The 24362-nt window shown below is 42.9% G+C and overlaps 1 protein-coding gene across 2 annotated transcripts; it reads right to left on the bottom strand.

The window, feature by feature from the left end:
* Nucleotides 1-7221: 7221 nt before the first annotated feature.
* Nucleotides 7222-23466, bottom strand: LOC144691072 (transmembrane protein 238). Of its 2 annotated transcripts, none has more exons than XR_013579033.1 (3): nucleotides 23447-23466; nucleotides 7538-8075; nucleotides 7222-7495 (listed from the first exon to the last, which is right to left on the bottom strand). XR_013579033.1 is itself a non-coding variant. In XM_078559123.1 (3 exons), exon 1 carries the CDS (start codon nucleotides 23370-23372, stop codon nucleotides 22863-22865), a length of 510 nt encoding a protein of 169 aa, XP_078415249.1. In that variant the 5' UTR covers nucleotide 23373; the 3' UTR covers nucleotides 7222-7495; nucleotides 7538-8075; nucleotides 22858-22862. The 2 variants fall into 2 exon arrangements, 1 of the variants encoding a protein (XP_078415249.1); XM_078559123.1 differs by lacking the exon at nucleotides 23447-23466 and adding an exon at nucleotides 22858-23373.
* Nucleotides 23467-24362: the final 896 nt, after the last annotated feature.

Raw genomic sequence — 24362 nt, 5'->3', positions numbered from 1 at the left:
CCCCCGGCTTGATGGTAATAGTAGAGTGGAAGATATGCCGGGCCATGAGATTGTGTTTGAGTACAACTCTGCTGCTGCTGATCATCCACAGCGCCTCATGCTCATCAGGGATAGTCAGCATGGCTCCGTTAGGGGAAGGTTGTGTCTTACTAGTTTATTCAAATTTTCTGAGGAAGTAACAAGGAGGATTGACGAGGGTAGTGCAGTGGATGTGGTCTACATGGATTTTAGTAAGGCATTTAACAAAGCCCCACATGGAAAACTGGTCAGAAAAGTAAAAGCCCATGGGAATGTGTTGAGTTGGATCCAAAATTAGCTTAGCGATAGGAAACAAAGGGTAATGGTTGATGGATGTTTTTACAAATGGAAAGCAGTTTCCAGTGGCATTCCACAGGGCTCAGCGTTGGAGCCCATGCTGTTTGTTGTACATATTAATGATTGAGACTTAAATGTGGGAGGCATGTTTGGGAAATTTGCAGATGACACAAAAATTGGCCACATAGTTGATTGTGAAGAGGATGGCTGTCAACTCCAAAATGATAGCAATGGTTTTGTTGAGCGGGCGGAAAAGTAGCAAATGGAATTCAATCCAGAGACACGTGAGGTAATGCATTTCGGGGGGGGCAAACAAAGCTAAGGAATACACAATAAATAGGAGGAAAGTGAGAGGAATAGAGGAAGTGAGAGACCGTGCAGTGCTTGTCCACAGGTCCCTGAAGGTGGCAGGACAGATGGATAAGGTGGTCAAGAAAGCATATGGAATGCTTTCCTTTATTGGGCGAGGTATTGAATACAAAAGCAGGGATGTAATGATGGAACTGTATAAAACACTGGTTAGGCCACAGCTGGAATTTTGTGTACAGTTCTGGTCACCATATTACAGGAAGAACATAATTGCTCTGGAGAGAGTACAGAGGAGATTCATAAGTATGTTGCCAGGGCATAAAAATTGCAGCTATGAGGAAAGATTGGATAGGCTGGGGTTGTTTTACTTAGAACAGAGGAGGCTGATGGGTGACCTAATTGAGGTGTACAAGATTATGAGGGGCCTTGATAGAGTAGACAGGGATGCTCTGTTTCCCCAAGTGGAGAGGTCAATTACCAGGGGCACAGATTTAAGGTGTTTAGTAGAAAGATTAGAAAGACATGAGGAAAAACTTCACCCAGAGGGTGGTGGGTTTCTGGAATTCACTGCCTGGTTTGGTGGTGGAGGCAGAAACCCTCAACTCATTTAAAAGGCACCTGAAGGGCCTCTTTGCACTGCCACTGATATTAGCCCAGCAGCAGCTGGGCCTGTCGGCATGTGGGCCGCATATCATGTAAGGTGGGTGAGGGGAGGGTTACTCATTCAAAGGCACTCAGAACCTGATTGAGGGACCCAGGATCAGGAAGGGAGTGCCCACTGAGATCTCCCCCCTGACCCCCACCCCACGAAACCCCTCCCATCATCACTAAGCTCTGGCCTGGATTGCGATCCAGGGCCTCTGGTGCATGTCCTTCCGGCAGCAGCCACCTCCTCCCCATTGGCGCTGCTGAGCAAAAGAGCTGCTGGCCTCTGATTGGCCAGCAGCTCTCGGTGGACAGGACTTACTGTCTCTTGGGTCATAATCACGTCAAAGACCCACCAGTAACCTGTTAATTGAGTGGCTCATAATTTGGCAGGCCTTCTTCCCCAAAGGAGGCAAAGTGGATCTCTCGCTGGCTTGAGAACTGGCGACCGAGGGCCACGTCTCCTCCATAAAACTCCCCTCTTACTCACTTGCCAAGGAGCTAACCTTGGCCCCTCCTATTTCTCATTTACCTGCTGCCCCTCAGCAACATCATCTAGAAGTAGAGTGTTAGTTTTTACATGTAAGCTGACAACACCCAGCTCTAACAAACTTGATTGAATTTTTTGAGGAGGTGACCAGGTGTGTAGATGAGGGTAGTGCAGTTGATGTAGTTTATATGGATTTCAGCAAAGCCTTTGACAAGGTCCCACATGGGAGACTTATAAAGGAGGGCAAATGCACATGGGATAAAGGGTAATTTGATAAGGTGGATTCAAAATTGGCTTAGTTGTAGGAGACAGAGGGTGATGACAGAAGGATGTTTTAGTGACTGGAAGCCAGTGTCCAGTGGCGTACCACAGGGATCTGTGCTGGGTCCCCTATTATTTGTCATTTATATAAACGACATAGATGACTATGTGCGGGGTAGGATTAGTAAGTTTGCGGATGACACAAAAATTGGCCAGGTGGTTAACAGTGAGGTTGGGTGTCTTGGGCTACAGGAAGATATAGACGGGATGGTCAAATGGGCACATAAGTGGCAGATGGAATTTAACCGTGATAAGTGTGAGGTGATACACTTTGGAAGGAGTAATTTGACAAGGAAGTTTTCAATGAACGGCATGACACTAGGAGTTCTGAGGAACAAAGTAGGGAGGTCATGTTTGAGTTGTATAGAACCTTGGTGAGGCCACAGCTGGAGTACTGTGTGCAGTTCTGGTAGCCACATTATAGGAAGGATGTGATTTCACTGGAGGGGGTGCAGAGGAGATTCACCAGGATGTTGCCTGGGATGAAACATTTAAGTTATGAGGAGAGGTTGGATAGACTTGGGTTGTTTTCATTGGAGCAGAGAAGACTGAGGGGCGACCTGATCGAGGTGTACAAGATTATGAGGGGCATGGACAGGGTGGATGGGGAGCAGCTGTTCCCTTTAGTTGAAGGGTCAGTCACAAGGGGGCATAAGTTCAAGGTGAGGGGCAGGAGGTTTAGGGGGGATGTGAGGAAAATACTTTTTTACCCAGAGGGTGGTGACGGTCTGGAATACACTGCCTGGGAGGGTGGTGGAGGCGGGTTGCCTCACATCCTTTAAAAAGTACCTGGATGAGCACTTGGCATGTCATAACATTCAAGGCTATGGGCCAAGTGCTGGTAAATGGGATTAGGTAGGTAGGTCAGGTGTTTCTCACACGTCGGTGCAGACTCGATGGGCTGAAGGGCCTCTTCTGCACTCTGTGATTCTGTCTCATTACCAACTCACCCTAACCATTAATCACTCATTACTGCCACTATTGCTAAATTATCTGATATCCAACTGCTTATCTGACATCCAGTACTGGATGAGCAGAAATGGCCTCCAATTAAATATTTTAAAGACTGAAGTCATTATTTTCTGTCCCTGCTCCAAATTCCTTTCCCTAACTACAAACTCCATCCCTCTGTCTGTCAACAGTCTGAGACTAGACCGGTCTGTTCGCAACCTTGATGCCACATTTGACCCCAAGGTGAGCTTTCAACCTCATACTCACACCAACTGCCTTTTCCACCTCCATAACATTGCCCCTCATCCCCGTCTCAACTCATCTATTGCTGAAACCCTGATTCATGCCTTTGTTACCTCTAGACTTGACTATTCCAATGCATTCCTGGCTGGCCTCTCCCATTCTACCCTCCTAAAACTTGAGGTCACCAAAACCCTGCTGCCCATATTTTAACTCACAGCAAGCCCTGTTCTAAGTTGTTGTTGAGGGACAATTTTTCCTACAAATAAATAATTTAATGGTGTAAAACTTTGTGCTCCATTGAGGTTATGCTTAAGATTAAGCCTTGGGAAATATGATGAGATGTTTCATTTCATTGGACTATGTATGCATGTATATATGGGACAGAGGTTCTTCCTTTACTACCAGTTTCCTTCTTGACCTCTTCCTTTCCTGAAGACATTACCTGCTTGTTTGAAGTATGGTTCTGGGAGGTGTATCTTAAAGCCCTCCAAGCCTTATCCAAATGGCCAATGACACCAGACAATGAACACCTTGGGTTATGTAACCATTATAGTAATCAGGAACTGGAACTTTGGATGATGTATCCACCCACTTCACCCACTAAACCAGGGCGACATCCATATGCCAGAGTAACCTAACTCAGCACAGAATAAGGATTCACATAGAACCATGGATGATTACAGCATTGAAGGAAGTCACTCCACCCATTGTGTTTCAGCTAACCTGGTAGTGAAATCCAAATCTATTCCCAATGCCCTGTTCCCTTATCATAGCTCTTACCATCTTCATGTGCTTCTCAAGTATTTATTTTCTCCTTAGAAGATACAATGGTTCCTGCCTCAACTAACATTCAACCTTCTATCTGTATGACTGAATTATTCATTGCCTCTACCAGCTGAGTGACTAGTGATGCAGGTATTTGCATGATTTTATCATCCTTCCGGTACAACAGAAGACAAGCTTTCCCCTGCTTACTTGTATGCCAGTTGGAGAACTCATGCAGTACTGATCACAAAAGCAAAATACTGCAGATGCTGAAAAGATAAATAAAATTAGAAAATGCTGAAAGTGCTCAGCAAGTCTGGAGCATCTTGGGAGAGAGAGAAACCGAGTTAACATTTCAGGTCGATGACTTTCATCAAAACTGATGAGAACCAACAGGTCATTTGCTGCATGGTCCATGATATTTTAATAGCAATCTTTGCAGCAATCTGTATGTATATTTAATCATTTTCCATTACCATCCTGCACTTATGCATGAAAAACCTGTATTGGAAGTTTTAGTGAAAATGCCCTGGCCAATTAAGAACCAAATACATGGTGCAAACCTAACATCTGTAGTTTAAGGAGATATTGCACTCAATCTTTTAACAAAAAAGACTCTGTATTTCCAGATTTACTTTTACTACAACCACTTCTTGCAAAAGATTTATAACTCAAAAAATATATATATATATTCAGCCAGGAACCTGCAGAAAATTCTAGAGCTTGTAGAGAAAGTCAGTTTTAATCTATGCTTCAAAGTATGTAGAAAAGTCTGGAGAGAAGGAGGTAATATGGAAGCCAGTTATCAGTAGCTACCTTGAGTCTGTTCCAGGAGATCTTCTGGAAATTGAGTGACATGTAAGTGTGTTAACTAAAATGTTATAGTACTTTGGTGTGCAATCAAATCTAGACAGCATCATGACCATAGCAGAAACCTAAAGGGGCAGCATGGTTGCAATTATAAATTTACATCATCCACTAAAAACTCATTTGTTTATTATGCTGTTCCCAACCCAACTGCACCCCACCGCCCAACTTGTCTGATCTGCGTTCACTGCCATAAGTGAAACTAACTCTTCCATTTTGCAGGAGCAACACATTTTGCCTGAATGTAACCCCAGTGATTTTATAAACCTTGAATATCCAATCTAATACTGCCATGAAGTAACTTCTTATATGTTTTATTCCAAGTCTTATGAAAATCAATGGTAGGTTTGAGCAGTTAATTGTGCAGATAGCAGGCATCCATGAAACAAAATGCAATAAGTGTTCTACACTGCACTAACAGTGTTAGCCATGCTGCAGTGCTGTTGTGCCACATGATCTGCACAGTAAATGACTTTTGTTTTGCTTTGGAACAGTAGCAGACCACTTCTAGGCAGCCTAATAAACTGATTGGAAACTGTACATTTTGCTAATTGGATGGGAACCTGACGAAAGGATTCCCCACCGAACTTCCCTGCCTGCAAGTTCAGCCAATGAGACTAAACCTGCTGACCAGGAAATATATCCTTGTATGAACTCATTGAGCTGTGTAGTGAGTCCATGCCAGATGCTTTTAGATGCAGACAGTGAAACTTTAAAACAAATGAATAACCCAATCAGTCTGCAAGAAGCAGGAAAACATTGCTTGAATTGTTTTTATTGTAGTTTTCCAGGTAATCATGAATAACTAGGGGCAAGTCATACAATGCATCCATTAGATGAATTGCAGAAGGAACATCACAGGAGATGAAAGTTTGTGCAGTCTGGCCACTGGGAAATTGCTCTGAGACTGAATTGTCCCTATGGATGATGTCAGACGAGAGATAAGAATGAAGTAAATGGCTGTAAACACCTGGCAGAGTGTAATTTGAGCAGATTAATTACTGGGTGTTGGAGATAAACCTTAGCAACGCTGGTCATGTGATTCACACTTACTTCATTCTCCTCTTGATGTTACTATCGGGTAAACATTACAGATTGTACTCAGCTACATTATATCTTAATTCCATAATGGATGCAATACTGTTTCAGGACTATGTAACACAAAACACTGAACCTGAAAGGCTTTTCATGGTATAACACCTTACCATATTCTCAAGAACATACCAAAGTTCTTCACATACAATGAAGTGCAGCAACTGGTGTTTTGTAGGCAAGCATGGCAGCTGGTTTGCAAATGGCTAAATCCCACACACGTCAATGAGATGAATGAGCTCTTAACCTGTGTTTTGGTGGTATATGTTGAGGGAGGAATGTTGTTCAGAACATTTCTTCAAGTAGTGCCATACGGATCTTTAATGTGTGCCAGCTGCAGTTTAATTTTTGATCCAAAGGGTAGCATCTTTAACAGCACAGCATTCTATTACTGTTACACTGGAATATATCAGTGCCCCTGTTTCTTTGTTAGTTTTTCGTAAAATGTAAGACAAAATTCTATGAACCATTTTTCAACATTTATGTTTTTTTCAGGAATTGAGGCCTGCCTTGAATCAATTATTAATCAAATAATAGTTTTTATTACATCTTTACTTTCAAATAGCTTTCATTAGCTTTTTTAAAAAAATTATGATTGGACGGGGTTAATGATGAACACACTGAAGCTGGTAATGTGGTTCTGGGAGTCAAGACGGAATATAATTGATCTATGTAGGTAATAGCTTGGATATAAACAAGGCTTGATCATACTTGTGTGACTGAGCATCTGTCATGGATGGAGGCATCAGTGGGTGCCGAACAAGCCATGTGTAAAGCTTCTGTCAGCTATTGCAAAGTTAGCATAGACAATTTCAGTTGCATCATTTGTTTTATATGAGGGATCCATTCTAGCATTCATATTAATATTTAACTTATATTTTTAAAATGTAATGAGCATGAAGCAAAATAGTTAACAGTAGCGTATAAAATAATTCTCAAAGGGAATACAACAATTCAGTTAACAGAAATATAATATAAGGATAAAAACAAAAAGCTAAAAGCTACTGCGGATGCTGGAAATCCAAAACAAAAACAGAATTACCTGGAAAAACTCAGCAGGTCTGGCAGCATCTGCGGAGAAGAAATCAGTCAACGTTTCGAGCCTTCATGGCCCTTCGGCAGAACCCGAAGGGCCATGAAGGCTCGAAACGTTGACTGATTTCTTCTCCGCCGATGCTGCCAGACCTGCTGAGTTTTTCCAGGTAATTCTGTTTTTGTATAATATAAGGAGTTTGATTTCATATGTGAGGACAACTTTCTCTCATTGGAAAGCCAATTATATAGAAGCCAAAATTAGGATAACTGTTTAACGCTTATTAATTATAGCTATAACCTTTGCAGTAGTAAAGACAGCAAAACTGTTAGCGTTCACCATCATTGCTCCTCTGAAAGTGACAGCAACATCCGGAGTCTACACATGTACAGTGTAGTGTGGAAATCCAGAAATCGCTGTCAGAGATTCTACGCTCCCCCTTAGGGGAGCATTGTTGAAGTCTCCTGAGACTGCAATCAAGTAGAAATCACTGAACTAATGAAAACTTGCCCTTTTATGCTATTAGTCTAAATGTAAAAATTCTTGACAAAGTTACACCTTGTTGAATGAGGTACAACTGGGTTTTTAATGTGTGCTAAGCTCACTCACTGTCTTGCTGAGTTTTAACCATAATATTTCTGTAAGTCCCAAACCATTTAAATAACATAGCAGAAAATGTGATTATTTGTGACGCCATAGTTACAAAAATGTTTATTACATTTTCATGTGTAAAATACATTTTATCAAATTCGCCAGAGCGAACCAATAAATACAAATAAGTGCAATATAATTGTTAAAGCAGCAATTAAAATGATCAATTCCGACCAGGGGAATAATTCATGATTAAGAACATATATACACTTGTTGATCAGCAGGCCTAATTCTTCAGAGACGAAACAGGAACAATAGCAGATAATGCTAAGACTATTGCCAAAAATGTTAAGTCCTTCTCTTTAAAAATGTTGTGGTAATATTAAAAAAATTGAATCCTGACAGTCAGCTTACAGACTTGGGTAGTGATCCTTTTGAGGTTAGTAATGGATTCTGTAAAAATATAAATTAGAATCGGTTAATATTTATTGATAGATTCTTATATCAAAGAAACATAAATCTCTTAACTGTATTAGTTGGTATAGGACCTAACCTGTCAGTGACTAATATGCCATCACAATTGAGAACAGGGCATTGTCAAATAGAATCAGAATATAGACAACAGAAATACATCCCAATCCACAAATTGATTTAGTTCTCATTTAAGATCAAATCTTGAGCTCTCCTGATGATTTTGCTTACTGTATGGTGCATGCAGAACATTCGTATAGACCTGGCAAATTCTTGTCTAATCTGTGCTGATCTCAGTAAATTGCCAATAGGGCCAATGCAATTGGTACCCCTGGACTAAATGTGGAAAAAAACTAAACAGGGCATGCACTCCTGGTCACTGTTCAGTGACCACTGCTTAAGGTATGTGTGTGGATGTTTGTTAAGGACAAGAACAGTTCAGTGTGGTGCTGCTGTGGGCTTAGCATTGCTAAGATACAGCAAATACAAGAAAATACAGGAGTACGTCATTCAGCCCCTCGAGACTGTTCCACAATTCAATTAGATCACGCAGTTCAGGACCTCAACACCATGTACCCATCATTGATGTCTCTTGATACTCATACCTAACAAAAATCTATCGATCTCTATCTTGAAAATTTCAATTGATCCCGCACCATTGCATTTTTAGGGAAAGAATTCCAGATTTCCACTACTCTTTACAGTGTTACGAATGCTGGATTTTATAAGACAGTTATGTTGTCTCCTTTAATTCGATGTAAAATGGAATTGTTTGGAGAGCAGGATGTGATCTCCTACAAAATCTGCCCAAAGAAAAGCCCATGTGACCTGTTTGCCATGTGGACAGGGGCCCAAGTCAAAAGTTATTGAAGGTAAGGTGCAAGTTTTAACACCCGGACTCAAAGGAGGAGGCAGCTGGTCTTCCTGCGTACAGACTCAGACTCTCAGAGTCAGTCAGACACGGATTTTGGGAAGAAGACCCACAACAGGTGCCACTATGCCAAGCAGAAGAAAAGGACTTTTGGGGTTAATCACCGAGCAAGGTGCTGGTTCGAAGAAATGAGGCTTGTGGAGAGTTAAAGACCAAGGAGTTGTTGAAGGGTGCCTTGCTACTGGAAATCCATTTGATAATGCTCAGAAGATTGACTGAAGGGACTTTGTTTAAAAGGACACTGGAAGATTCACCCTGGTGAGGCAGGAAGAAGAGATCCTGTTAAAGCCAGGAGGAACTTGGGACACAAGATGAAATTTCTGCTGAGAGTGTGGTGTAATTTATAAAGGTGAGGTGGGGTTTACAGTTGTTAAAAAGTTAATGGGCAATACCTTTCCTGCAGTTTAGTGTATTAGTTGCCTATGAAGTAATGTTTAGTCAATTAACCAAAGCAAAATACTGCGGATGTTGGAAATCTAAAAAAAATGTTTAGTCAATGTTGATTTTAGCTTGCTTGTTACAGTAAAACTCTTAAAATGTGAATTCTTATCATGTGATTCTATGCGTTGGTCACTGGGAAATTCATATTTTTCTAAAGTTATTGGTCTCTACAGGGATCATAACAATGTGAAAGTCAGAGGAGATTTATGAGGACATTGCCAGGACTGGAAAATTGCAGTTATGAAGAAAGATTGTATAGGCTGGGGTTGTTCTCCTTGGAACAGAGGAGGCTGAGGGGAGATTTGATTGAGATGTACAAAATTGTGAGGGGCCTTGATACAGCGGGTGGGAAGGGCCTGTTTACTTCAGCAGACAGGTCAGTGACTAGGGGGCATAGCTTTAAAGTGATTGGTAGAAGGATTAGAACCATAGAACTATAGAAAGGTTACAGCACAGAAGGAGGATTTCAGCCCTTCGAGTACATCCTCTCTCTTTATGACTATCTCGTCCAATATCTCGCAGTGTTCCTCCTGGACTACTTTATCTACATCCTCCCTTTCCTTTGTAAACACGGAGACAAAATATTCATTTAAAACCCTTCCCACAGCCTCTGCATCTACACACAAGTTTCCATCTTCTTCTCTGATAGGTCCCACTTTTTCCTTAACTAACCTTTTAGCATTAATGTATTGGTAAAATATTTTTGGGTTATCTTTAACTTTACTTGCTAATCTTTTTTCATGCCCTCTCTTTGATTTCCTATATTCGTCTAGGCTATCTGCAGTGCTTAGTTTATTGTGCCTATCGTACACTTTCTTTTTCTGTTTGATCTTCCCCTGTATTCCTCTAGACAACCGGGGGGTCTAGATTTGGCAGTACCACTCTTATTTTTGTAGGGGACATGTCTACTTTGTACAATTAGGATCTCGCTTTTTAGTGCTTCCCACTGGTTTTCCACTGTTTTATCCTCCAGCAGTGCTGTCCAGTCCACCTCAACCAAGTCCCTTCTCATTTCTGCAAAATTTGCCTTCCCCCAGTTCAAGACTTTTACTCCTGCCTTATCTCCGTCCTTTTCTATGGTAATTCTAAATCTGAATTGTGATCACTGTCCCCGATATGGTCGCCAACTGTCACTTCACCCACTTGCCCTTCTTCGTTGCCCAAGACTAGGTCTAGAATTGCATCTCCTCTTGTTGGGTTTGTCACTAATTGATTGAAAAGATTTTCCTGGACACACTGCATGAATTTTTCTCCCTCAGTGCCCCTTATATTGTTTGAATCTCAGTTGATATTAGGATAGTTGAAGTCTCCTACTATTATTGCCCTCTTGTTCTTACAAGCAGAAATTTGCCTACATATTTGTTCTTCTATCTCCCTTTCACTATTTGGGGGTCTGTAGTATACTCCCAGTAGTGTAACTGCCCCTTTTTTACTTCTAAGCTCAATCCGTAAAGCCTCGTTTGTTGACCCATTTCGTATATAATCTCTTCTCACAACTGGAATTGATTCTTTAACCATTAGTGCTACCCACCCCCCTCCTTTTTTATCACCTACTCTATCGTGTCTGAAGACTGTAACCAGGGATATTTAGCTGCCAGTTTTGTCCCTCCTTTAGCCAGGTCTCCGTTATAGCAATGACATCCTGCTGCCATGTGTCTACCTGTGCTCTTAACTCATCTACCTTGTTCGTAATACTCCTTGCATTGAAGTATAAACGGTTTAACCCCGTCAATTTCCCTTGCTGGACACTTTGTAAACTTTGCTTCTCCTGTAACTCCATGTCTATCACAACATCCCTAGCTAATGTTCTACCTCCATTTTTCTGATCTGAATCTGACCTATCTGATCCTACTCCTGGGATCCCATCCCCCTGCCACACTAGTTTAAATACTCCCCAACAGAACTAGCAAAAGCTCCCGCAAGGACACTGGTCCCAGCTCTGCCTGGGTGCAGCCTGTCCGGTTTGTACAGGTCCCACCTTCCCCAGAACCGGTCCAAGTGCCTCAAGAATCTGGATCCCTCCCAGCTACACCATCTCTCCAGCCACGTGTTCATTTGGTCTAACCTCTTATTCCTGCTCTCGTTGGCACGTGGAATTGGGAGTAATCCTGAGATTAGAGGGGAGATGAGAAAATAAATTTTCACCCAGAGGATTGGAGAGCTCTGGAACTCACTGCCTGAAAGGGTAGTAGAGGCAGAAACCCTCAGCTCATTTCAAGGGTGTCTGGATATGTACCTGAAATACCGTAACCTGCAGGGCTATGGACCAAATGCTGGAAAGTGGGATTAGGCTGGCCGGCACAGACACGAGGGGCCTAGTGGCCTCTTTCTGTGTCATAAGCCTTTTATGATTCTATGATACATTCCCCTATCCACCATGCTAGTGACTCCCTCAAAATATTCAACTAGATAAGTCAGAAATGATTTACCCTTCACAAATCCATGCTGACTCTTTTTGAGCAACCATGGCTAAAAAATAAATTAAGGATAATATTAGATCCAAAGAAGAGTCATATAAAGTTACTAGAAAAAGTAGCAAGCCTGAGGATTGGGAGCAATTTAGAATTCAGCAAAGGAGGACCAAGAGATTGATTGAGAGGGGAAAAATAGAGTATGAGAGTAAACTTGCAAGGAACATCAAAGAGGGCTGTAAAAGCTTCTATAAGAATGTAAGAAGAAAAAGATTGGTGAAGACAAATGTAAATCCCTTACAGTCCAAAACAGGAGAATTTGTAATAGAGAAGAAGGAAATGGCAGAGCTATTAAACAACTACTTTAGTTTTGTCTTCATGGAGGAAAACACAAATAACTTCCCAGAAATGCTAGGGGACCAAGGGTCTAGTGAGAAGGAGGAATTGAAGGAAATTAGTATTACTAAAAAAAACAGTGCTGGTGAAATTAATGGACTTAAAGCTGATAAATTCCCAGGGCCTGATAATCTACATCCCAGGGTACTAAAGGAGGTGGCAATGAAAATAGCGGATGCGTCTTCCAAAATTCTGTAGATTCTGAAACAGTCCCAGCAGATTGGAGGGTGACAAATGTAACCCCACTATTTAAAAAAGGAGGGAGGGAAAATACAGGGAATTATGGACAGGTTAGCCTAACATCAGTGGTAGGGAAAATGCTAGAGCCTATTATAAAGGATGGATACTTAGAAAATATCAATGGGATTAGACAAAGTCAACATGGATTTATGAAAGGGAAATCATGTTTGACAAACCTACTGAAGTTTTTTGAGGACGTAATGAGCAGAATAGATAAGGGAGAACCAGTGGATGTGGTGTATTTGCATTTTCAAAAAGCTTTTGATAAAGTCCCACATAACAGGTTAGTATGCAGAATTAAAGCACATGGGATTGGAGGGTAATATATTGGCATGGATTGAGAATTGGTTAAGAGACAGGAAACAGAGAGTAGGAATAAATGAGTCTTTTTTGGTGTGGGAGGCGGTGACTAGTGGGGTACCTCAGGGATCAGTGCTTGGGCCCAGCTATTCACAATATATATAAATGATTTGGATGAGGGAACTAAATGTAATATTTCCAAGTTTGTTGATGACACAAAACTAGGTGGGAACATGAGTGGTAAAGAGGATCTTAAGAGGCTTCAAGGTGATTTAGACAAGTTGAGTGAATGGGCAAATACATGCAGATACAGTATAACATGGATAAGCGTGAAATTATCCACTTTGGTAGGAAAAACAGAATGGCAGAGTATGATTGAAATGGTGATAGTTTGTGAAATGTTGATATACAAAGGGACTTGGGTGTCCTTGTACACCAATCGCTGAAAGCAAGCATGCAGGTGCATAAGCATACTGCAAAGGCTATGGCCCCTAACAATATTCTGGCAATATTACTGAAGACTTGTATTCCAGAACTTGCCGCGCCCCTATTCAAGCTGTTCCAGTACAGCTACAACACTGGCATCTACCCAACTATGTAGAAAATTGCCCAGGTATGCCCTGTACACAAAAAGCAGGACAGATCCAACCCGGCCAATTACCATGGACAAATTACAAACGTGGACAAAAAAGCTGAACTCCCTAGGTGAGGTGAGAGTGACTGCCCTTGATATCAAGGCCGCATTTGACAGAGTGTGGCATCAAGGAGCCCGAGCAAAACTGGAATCAATGGGAATCAGGGGAAAACTCTCTGCTGGTTGGAGTCATACCTAGCACAAAGGAAGATGGTTGTGGTTGTTGGAGGTCAGTCATCTCAGCTCCAGGACATTTCTGCAGGAGTTCCTCAGGGTAGTATCCTGGGCTCAATCATCTTCAGCTGCTTCATCAATGACCTTCCTTCCATCATAAGGTCAGAAGTGGGGATGTTCGCTGATAATTGCATGATGTTCAGCACCACTGGCGACTCCTCAGATACTGAAGCAGTCCATGCCTAAATGCAGCAAGACCTGGACAATATCCAGGCTTGGGCTGACAAGTGGCAAGTAACATTAACACCACACAAGTGTCAGGCAATGACCATCTCCAACAAGAGAGAATCTAACCATCGCCCCTTGATGTTCAATGGCATTATCATCACTGAATCCGCCACTATCAACATCCTGGGGGTTACCATTGACCAGAACCTGAACTGGACTAGCCATATAAATCCTGTGGCTATAAAAGCAGGTCAGAGGCTAAGAATCATGCGATGAGTAACTCACCTCCTGACTCCCGAAAGCCGGTCCACCATCTATAAGGCACAAGTCAGGAGTGTGATAGAATATTCTCCACTGCCCGGATGAGTGCAGTTCCCACAACACTCAAGAAGCTTGGCACCATCCAGGACAAATCAGCTCGCTTGATTGGCACCACATCCACAAATATTCACTCCCTCCACCACTGACGCACAGTGTGTACCATCTACAGGATGCACTGCAGGAATTCACCAAGGCTCCTTCAACAGCACCTTCCAAACCCATGATCACTACCATCTAGAAGGACAAGGGCGGCAGATAGATGCAAGCACCACCACCTGGAAGTTCCCCTCCAAGTCACTCACCATCCTGATTTGGAAATATATCTCCGTTCCTTCACTGTCGCTGGGTCAAAATCTTGGAACTCCCTTCCTAACAGCACCGTGGGTGTACCTACACCACATGGACTGCAGAGGTTCAAGAAGGCAGCTCACCACCCTCTTCTCAAGGGCAATTAGGGATGGGCAATAAATGCTGGCCCAGCCAGCGAAGCCCACATCCCATGAGTGAATAAAAAAAAGATGTGGCCATGTTAGCCTTCATTGCAAGACGATTTGAGTACAGGAGCAAGAGTGTCTTACTGCAGCTATACAGGACCCTGGTGAGACCACACCTGGAGTATTGTGTGCAGTTTTGGTCTCCTTACCGAAGAAAGGATATACTTGCCATAGAGCGAGTACAGTGAGGATTCACCAGACTGATTCCTGGGATGGCAGGATTGTTGTATGAGGTGAGTTTGGGCCGACTAGGCCTGTATTCACTTGAGTTTAGAAGAGTGAGAGGGGATCTCATTGCAGCATATAAAATTCTGACAGGGCTGGGCAGACTGGATACAGGGATGATGTTTCCTATGGCTGGGGAGTCTAGAACAAGGGGTCACAACCTCAGGATACGGGGCAGGCCATTTAGGACTGAGATGAGGAGAAACTTCTTCACTCAGAAGGTGGTGAACCTATGGAATTCTCTACCACAGAAGGCTATGGAGGCCAAGTCACCGAATATATTTAAGAAGGAAATAGATTTCTAGAATTTATAAGCATCAAGGGTATGGGCAGAGGGCGGGAGTATGGTGTTCAGATAGAGGATCAGCCATGATCATATTGAATGGCGGAGCAGGCTCGAAGGGCCGAATGACCCACTCCTGCTTCTATTTTCTATGTTTCATAATTGTCAGTCACTCTGCCTCTGATGTTAGAATTGAATCCTTCAGTCTGACATGTTCAGAGAAAGAAAGGTGCCAGGATGTTCAGCTACCCAAGAGATATTCTGTGCCCTTCTGTTGGCACCCACTGTGCACATCTGCAGTGGGAGGTAATATAACTTGTTTTGGCATATGTTTTGGTTGGGGTTTCTCTTTCCAAAGAAAGTTGGAACAGTAGACTGTTGGTGGCATTACTATGAGATAATGCCTGACCAACCATTCTGCTGGAAAGTTCCCCCAAGGCAGCTCATTCACAGCATGGGCTGCAAGAGAGAAGATATGACAAATTTATCAAAGTCACGGGGATGAGGGCCCAAGTCAAAACTTGTTGAAAGTAAAGTGCAAGTCTTAACACCAGGACACAAAGGAGGGGGAAGCTGGCCTTACTGTGTACAAACTCAGAGATTCTCGGAGTCAGTCAGACATAGATATTGGAGCTGAAGACCCGCAATAGGTGCTGCTATGCCAAGCAGGAAAAAGAACTGTTTGGGGGTTAATCACCAAGAAGGATGCTGGTGAGAACAGATTCCTCAGGGTTAGCAGATGCCAACTGAGCTGGGCCATCTGGTATAAGGACACCTGCAACTACCATGCAGCAGAGAACTTGCATATGCATGGGGACCCCAACATTCAGCTCTGGCCTGAAACTTTGATGAACCCCTGCATTTTGCTGAGCTAATCTATGGATTGGTGCTGCAGAGTAGCACAGGCTGTAATCCTCCTTTCAAGTTGCTCCTACAGCACCAGTTTGCCTTCAAATAGGGGACACAGGCTGGGCTGCACCATCACTTACTTATACCCTTATGCTTGCAACTAGAGCTCCATTTTCTTTGATCTTGCCTCTTTATTTTTTAACCTTCTGCTTTTCAGCCTTGGAAAAGGCTACTGATGGACTGAAGTGCTTTTTAAGACTCTACAGGAACTTTCTGAATTTGTGTCTTTTGTATATTGTATATTCCGTAGGTCTACCATGAAGAGGTTCTGAGGCTTATATAGTTAAACACTAAATGTTCATTGATAACACATAACTATGTACATACATACAGGGTATATTCCAAACTAGGAGCCAACTCCATGCTTGCTTCTCCACAGGCCTCTGTCCAGTCCACAACTATCTCTAGTCTCAGGTCATGTGTTTCTTTACATCACCCTGGGGACAGTGCTGTACCCAGTCCCACATTAACCCTTGCTATGCCAGGTCCCTGCATCCACCCCATTATGACATTCTCTTTTCATCTTTCCCCATCCCTTTGAGTTTTGATTTACACAGAGATTTCCTTTCTGCCCTCGATGTCATCCCTAGAATGATGTGAGTTTGCACCTGGCGTTTCAAATAGTTTTGCAAATGAGTTCCGGGCAGTGAATTGAGTACTTTTATTTTTAATGTAACTTGTTGTTTGGATGTGGACAACACTGGGAAGACTGCACTTATTTCCCTTCTGCAGTGGCCATGAGAGGTCGTGATGATGGGCCTTCCTCTTGACTCACTCAAGTTCTTTACTGTCTACCTTCTCCTACTGGATGCCTACTCCAGGCTTTCACTGTCATTACCTTAATTTACTGAACCAGTAGGTCAGTCTGTTTGGGCAGTGTTAGCTGTATCCCATTGTTTTCATTGTGGAACTTTGAGAATTCCACTTGCAATGTTAGTGTAAGAATTATCTTTATTCTCAATAAAATAGAACACAATAACAGATATGTTATCAATTCCTCTGTGGTCACCCACATTACAGCTGTATAAAATGCCACAGCTGGAGTACTGGGTGCAGTTCTGGTCGCCACACTATAGGAAGGATGTGTTTGCACTGGAGAGGGTGCAGAGGAGATTCACCAGGATGTTGCCTGGGCTGGAGCATTTCAGCTATGAAGAGAGACTGAATAGGCTAGGGTTGTTTTCCTTAGAGCAGAGAAGGCTGAGGGGGGACCTAATAGAGGTATATAAAATTATGAGGGACATAGATAGGTTAGATAGGAAGAAACTTTTCCCCTTAGCTGAGGTGTCAATAACCAGGGGGCAGAAGGTTTAGAGGGGATTTGAGGAAAACTTTTTTCACCCAGAGGGTGGTTGGAATCTGGAACACACTGCCTGAGAGAGTGGTTAGAGGCAGGAACCCTCACAACATTTAAGAAGTATTTAGATGAGCACTTGAAACACCAAAGCATAAAGGGCTGCAGGCCAAGTGCTGGAAAATGGGATTAGAATAGATAAGTGCTTGATGGCCAGCACAGACACGATAGGCTGAAGAGCCTGTTTCTGTGCTGTATAACTCTATGACTCTGATTGCAATAACATTATTACATTAAAAATTCCTTTTATTTCAGTTAAAATGTCACATATTACAAGATTGATTTTATTGCACAATTCTATCAAAGTGGATAAAATGTATATTTTATAATATATTAAGATATACTGCATATTTCTAATCTTGTTACAATACAAAGCAAGAATTTGAATTTAGTAGAAAGTCAAAGGTCAGTGTGGCTGAGGACATGTGTGAACTAAAAACCTACTCCTTAAGAGTAAAATAAATCTGTTAAAATAATTTAATGAGTACAAGCTATGCAAGGCTCCAAGAAGGCAGCTCACCACCACCTTCTCAGGGGCAATTAGGGATGGGCAATAAATGCTGGCCAAGCCAGCGATGCCCACATCCTGTAAATGAATTTTTAAAAAGTAGTTCACAGGTAAAAATCTGTACCAGTATTGTCCGGTATCCATTTTCCACATGTAATTAGAAATCTAATACATAACTAATTGCATTTCTGATTTGTAAAAGAAGACAATTAGTAAGAGATAACATCGTTGGATTTTAGGGTTCCTGTCTATGGTTGAGGGTATTCCTGAAGGTTTGATCATAATAAGACATTCCTGCCATGTGACACACGGTAACATGATATCTGATCATACGACATCTGTATTGCAATTACCTCAATTTTACAACAACAACCTATATTTATATAGTGCCTTTAATGTGAAACATCCCTAGGTGCTTCCACCCAGGAAAAGTTGGATCCCCTGCAGATGAGTATCTTTACTTGTGGTTTCATGCCAACCGCTCTTGTGCCAGAGATTCCACGAATCAGAAAGTCACCTGCGAGCAGGTGAAGGAGGGATATTGAGGGTGGGGAAGAAAAAAACTGAAGGTGGAGGAGACATTCACAAAGGGGAAATCAGAGGTGGTGACTCCATCAATGACTTAATGGTGGCTCACTTAATTGCACTAATAAATAATAGTAATATTGGTAACTATCAGAATCCCCTCATAACCAACAGTAATGCAATAACTCACTCATAGGTTATATGTAAGGGATAGTGATAAGTGTAAATCATGATGTCCAACAGTAACCAGTAGTAATCCTATAACTCGCTGACATTCACTCAGTAACTACAGCCAGAATCCCCTCCACTAACCAAAGTGCAGTCAGGTTCCCCTGTCAAGACTGCTTTTAATAAGACTCATCTCTCTCTCTTATCCTTGGATGCTGCACTAAACTAGGAGCCACCATGAGATCCAATCTGTATTTGGACTTCACACATCAAAACTGACTGGCACAGACCAACCTGAACCATACTGACCAATCAGGCGTTGGGCTCATTGTTTTGGGCACTTCTCACAGGTCATGTCATCCTGAACTCAGCCAGGTGGCATCATTTCTAAACCACTGCCTACGCTTGGCTTAATAAAGCAGAGATTTCAAAAAATGAAGAAAATGCAGCATTGGTGGAGGCTGTCAGTTTAAAAAACTTCAATCTCCCTACCCCTTGATTTTTCTGCTAAGCATCCTCAGACTCTGTCCCCTTGCTCACTTTTGCCCACCATTGGAGATGGTCTTTCACTATTTTCTTACAGAAAAGTCTTCAGGTTTCGCTCATCCCTCTGCTGGCTGCTCCTTTGTCAAAGCCATTGCCATTCACTTGGTTATTTATATAGCTGTCAGTTTACAGAATGTGCTAGGACCTACACCCACTCCAGTCTCATTCTCATTCATGCCCCCCAATCCACAGAAGCCCCATTCGCCCTCTTTCCCCCATAACCGAAGCTCAAATCCCCCAGTCCACATTTCACTCTCACTGATACCCATCCCCCTCTCTCTTCCCCAGAAGATCCTGTTCCCGATTCTCTACTCTCTGTTTCTCTCTCTCCTCTTAGGGTCCCTGACTGCTATCACTCACTTCTCCCTGTCCCAAGCCCCAATTCCCTGACCTCCAAATCCCTGTTCACCTGAGATGCATACCCCTCCCTCTGCTCCATCTCTCACCTCAACTTCCCTCTCTCTTTCCCCACCAGCTGGTCATATTCACAATCACCCCTAAACTAGTTGGGGTTCTGCAACACCTGTAGATGATGCCACCAAACCAGAGGCTTCCCTGAGTGGTAGCGACGATTGTGGAGGGAGGGGCTGTGCTACTGGAGAAGGAAATAGGCAGGAATTTTCCCAGTGTGGAAGCAGCTTTGGAGGCGGGGGCTGCAGAAATTCTGAAAGATAAGTGTCGGCCAGCTCTCCAACTTGTCCCCCACTCTGTGCGCTTTCACTGAAGGCAGGCTCCCAGTGGCAAGGTCTACCAACCTGACAGCAGCAGGAAGCCAATTCAGGTAATTAAATCTACAATTAGCCCCTATTTCAGCAATACAATTAATTTTTATGAACAATGCAAAGATCCCACACAATGTCAGGAGCTCATCAGCTCACAGGAGGTGAAATCACAGTGGGTAGTCATCATTGTCTGAAACTAACAGGTATTTAGTTCAACAACAACATATTTATATAGCACCTTTAATGTAATGGGACATCCCAAAGTGTTTCACAGAGCATTATAAAACAAGGTATGAAGTTGAGCCACATAAGGAGATAGTAGGTCGGATGACCAAGAGCTTGGTCAAAGAGCTATGTTTTAAGGGGTGTCTTTAAGGTGGAAAAAGAGATAGAGAGGTGTAGACAGGGAACTCCAGAGCTTGGGGGCCCAGGCAACTGGAAGGCAAGGCCACCAATAGTGGAGCAACTATAATTTGGGAATACACAAGAGGCCAGAATTAGAGGGACACAGATATCTCAGGGGGTTGTGGTGCTGGTGGAGATGACAGAGATAGGGAAAGGAATGGCCATGGAAGGATTTGAAAAAAAAACAGCAAAACCTCAATGCTCAGGACAGGGTTAAATGAATTTACAAATTAACCAGAACCAATTAAGAAGGAAGAATAACATAAATAAATCCTGTAGGAAGAAAGGTGAAGGAATTGACTGGGTTGAATACAGAACATACAGAAACACGATAAGAAGATGAACAGAGGGTCAAAGAAGAGCCTGTAAAAATTGTAACTGGAGATAGGAAATATTACAGTAGTTAGTATTTCACGAGTACAAGCTAACTGAAGGGATGAAACAAAATAGAATCTGAGCATGAGCCCGGGATAGTTAGTACAATAAATAATTCCTTTCTTAGTGAAAACTAGGAAACAATAATTCTACCTCAGTAGAAATACTCCAAGTACAACTAACTTCAGCATAAATAAGCTGGAGGCCCAAGACAGACTAAAAAGGCTCAAAACAAATGAATCTCTATGAATAAGTTACTTCACTGAAAGTCGCGACAGAGCCAAGGGAGCAGGGGTGTGAAGCATTGATGGTCATTTTTGAGCGACTCCATTATTGATGGGTGGAGGGTACACTCTCCAGGCTGCTGATGCCCCCAGCCCAGTCTCCTGGCCGCTGTCCCTAATTGGACGATGAATGAGAAGGTGACTTGTTAATTGGCCACTTGCCATAAGAGCACACCACTGGCACAAGTGTGGTTGGGGACCAGAAATGGTCCTGATGCCCCCTAATTTTATATCCAAAGATTCTGCCGCTACAGTGCCAAGATCTCCTAGATGACTCAAGGCAGTGCTCAAGAGATTGATACTCCATTCCCAGGAAATCCAGGAGAGTTGGCAACCCTGGGCATGTGATCTCAGTTTCACATGGCACTTGTAAGTGTACTTCAATCTTTTTATGTATTAGCTAGTGAAATGTTAAGAGGCTGCAAATATATTTTGATCACCGAGTGCTTTATTTAGTTATTGAATAGTGGTATATGTTAGCTGAGTAATTGCAGGCTATGAAGAGACATAGATAGGTTAAGTGAGTGGGCAAAAATCTGGCAAATGGAGTATAATGTGGGCAGATGTGAAATCTTTCATTTTGGCACAAAGAATAAAAAAGTTTATTATTGAAATGGTGAGAGATCGCAGAGCTTTGAAGTTCAGAGGGATCTGGGTGTCCTAGTGCATGAATCATAAAAGGCTAGTATCCAAGTATAGCAGGTAATTAGGGAAGCTAATAGAATGTTATAATTTATTGTGAGGGGTATTGATTACAAAAGTAGGGAGATTGCGCTTCAGTTGTACAGGACACTGATGATACCATATCTGGAGTACTGTGTACAATATTGGTCTCCTTATTTAAAGAAAGATGTAAATGTGTTAGAAGCAGTTCAGAGAAGGTTTACTAGATTAATACCAGGAATGGGTGGGTTGTTTTATGAGGAAAGGTTGGACAGGTTAGGCTTGTATCCACTGGAGAAGAGTAAGTGGCAACTTAATTGAAACCTTTAAGATCCTGAGGGGTCTTGACAGGGTGGGTGTGGGTAGGATGTTTCCTCTTGTGGGAGAATCTAGAACTAGGAGAAATTTCTTCTCTCAGAGGGTGCTGAGTCTTTGGAACTCTCTTCCTCAAAAGGAGGTGGAAGCAGAATCTGAATATTTTTAAGGCAGAGCTAGATAGATTCTCGATTAACAAGGAGTGAAACGTTATCGGGGAGGGGGGCCAGGCAGGAATGTGAGGTTACTTTCAGATCAGCCTTGATCTTATTGAATGGCGGAACAGGCTAGAGGGGCCGATTTGGGACGACTCCTGCTCCCAATTCATATGTTCGTTTGCACACTTGTGAAGGGTCTCTACTTGTATCGTGCAGATATTTTCTGCTAATTAGTGCATGTGGCGAAAATAGTGTCTTTGGCTGGTCAGTGATTTTTATTGTACAACACCGACGTTGAGAGGGACACGAGCAGAAAGTGACCTGGTACACTGACTGCTCCTTTATGAGGTCATGAGCAAACTAGTGACATGTACCAGGGAGGGAGGGGGGTGGGGATGTTGAGTTCTCACCTACACCTGTACCCTAAATATAGTGAAACTTTCACAGCAGAACAACTCCTTCTGGTTATCTTTAATAATTATTTTTTAAGAAATGCAACTTGCTTTGCTCGTGGCGTAGATTTCTTAAATTAAAATTGGGATTTGGTCTGAGCGTCCACACCCAGTTATACACCAGACAGCAAACGGTTCACCCAGGTGATTTCCCAACCGGCAGCAGGGATGGGTTTAATGATTAGCTTTCTAGGCAAATACTCCTCGCAAAGTAAACACTTTCTGCGCCATACTTTTCAAAAAAAAAGGGCTGCACGAATTTAGTTCGTGTGTGTGTGTGGGGATTAATAGACTCTGGTTACCCGGCTTAAATGGACGTGTTGGCCGCGTCTGCCAATGCTTCCGGGCGGCTGAAGTGGACCTCGGCACTCACGGACTCGGAGAGGGTCTTCAGGTGCCCATCGGTTGAGGTGGGGAGGGTAAAGGAGCTTTCTTTCACCGCGCTGCCCCCGGTGCTGCTGGCAGTGTTCCGCAAGGCGTTGTGCCAACTCCCCCTCGCCCTCCAGGACCGGCTCCGGAAACTTTGGGAGATCCGGCTGGACCACCTGCTCAGCAGCCCCAGCCTCCTGGGCTCCTTCTGGAGGCCCACGTCGTCCTCCAGCTCGCCGGGCGGCACCTCGATGTTGCCCGTGTACCAGAAGATCCACCAGACCAAGCTCATGAAGATGACGATCGAGCCGGCGTAGATCAGGAAATCGTAGAAGAAGACATTGACAAACACCCCGATCAGCAGCACCGTCAGTCCCACCGCGTCGAAGGCGACCGCCAGCCAAAAGGCACAGGCACAGCGCCCCAGGGCAGCCTGCAGCACCGCCATAGACCCCCCCTACACACACACACACACACTGCTAGGGTAAAGGTTGCAGCCAACACACACCTACCCCCATTCACCTGGCCGCTCTACCTGGCTGTCGTGTCCCGCACGTCACATGGGGGGGCGGGGTTGGGACCTGTTTCACCCGCAGAAAACAATACTCATCCTGACCTCACCAACACACACACAACACACACACATAAAAACACAACACACACAGATAAAAACACAACACACACACACTCACTCACACACACAGACAAAAACACAACACACACACACACACACACACATAAAAACACAACACACACACACAGATAAAAACACAACACACACACACAGATAAAAACACAACACACACACACACACAGATAAAAACACAACACACACACAGATAAAAACACAACACACACACACACAGATAAAAACACAACACACACACACACACACAGATAAAAACACAACACACACTCACTCACACACACACAGATAAAAACACAACACACACACAGATAAAAACACAACACACACTCACACACACAGATAAAAACACAACACACACACACAGATAAAAACACAACACACACACAGATAAAAACACAACACACACACAGATAAAAACACAACACACACACTCACACACAGCTAAAAACACAACACACACACACAGATAAAAACACAACACACACACTCACTCACACACACACAGATAAAAACACAACACACACACACTCACACAGATAAAAAAACTCACAAACTCTCACACACACACAGATAAAAACACAACACACACAAACTCTCACACACACAGATAAAAACACAACACACACACTCACACAGATAAAAACACAACACACACAAACTCACACACAGATAAAAACACAACACTCACACACACGGATAAAAACACAACACACACAGAGAGATAAAAACACAACACACACTCACACACACACAGATAAAAACACAACACACACACAGATAAAAACACAA

The sequence above is a fragment of the Cetorhinus maximus genome, chromosome 15 (genome assembly GCF_964194155.1).
Source record: "Cetorhinus maximus chromosome 15, sCetMax3.hap1.1, whole genome shotgun sequence".
In the NCBI taxonomy this organism is placed as follows: Eukaryota; Metazoa; Chordata; class Chondrichthyes; order Lamniformes; family Cetorhinidae; genus Cetorhinus; species Cetorhinus maximus.
This window is presented reverse-complemented; position numbering and strand designations above follow the sequence as displayed.

Coding starts and splice junctions, on each gene's coding strand:
- LOC144691072 (XM_078559123.1), bottom strand. CDS start 23,372: ATGGCGGTGCTGCAGGCTGCCCTGGGGCGCTGTGCCTGTGCCTTTTGG.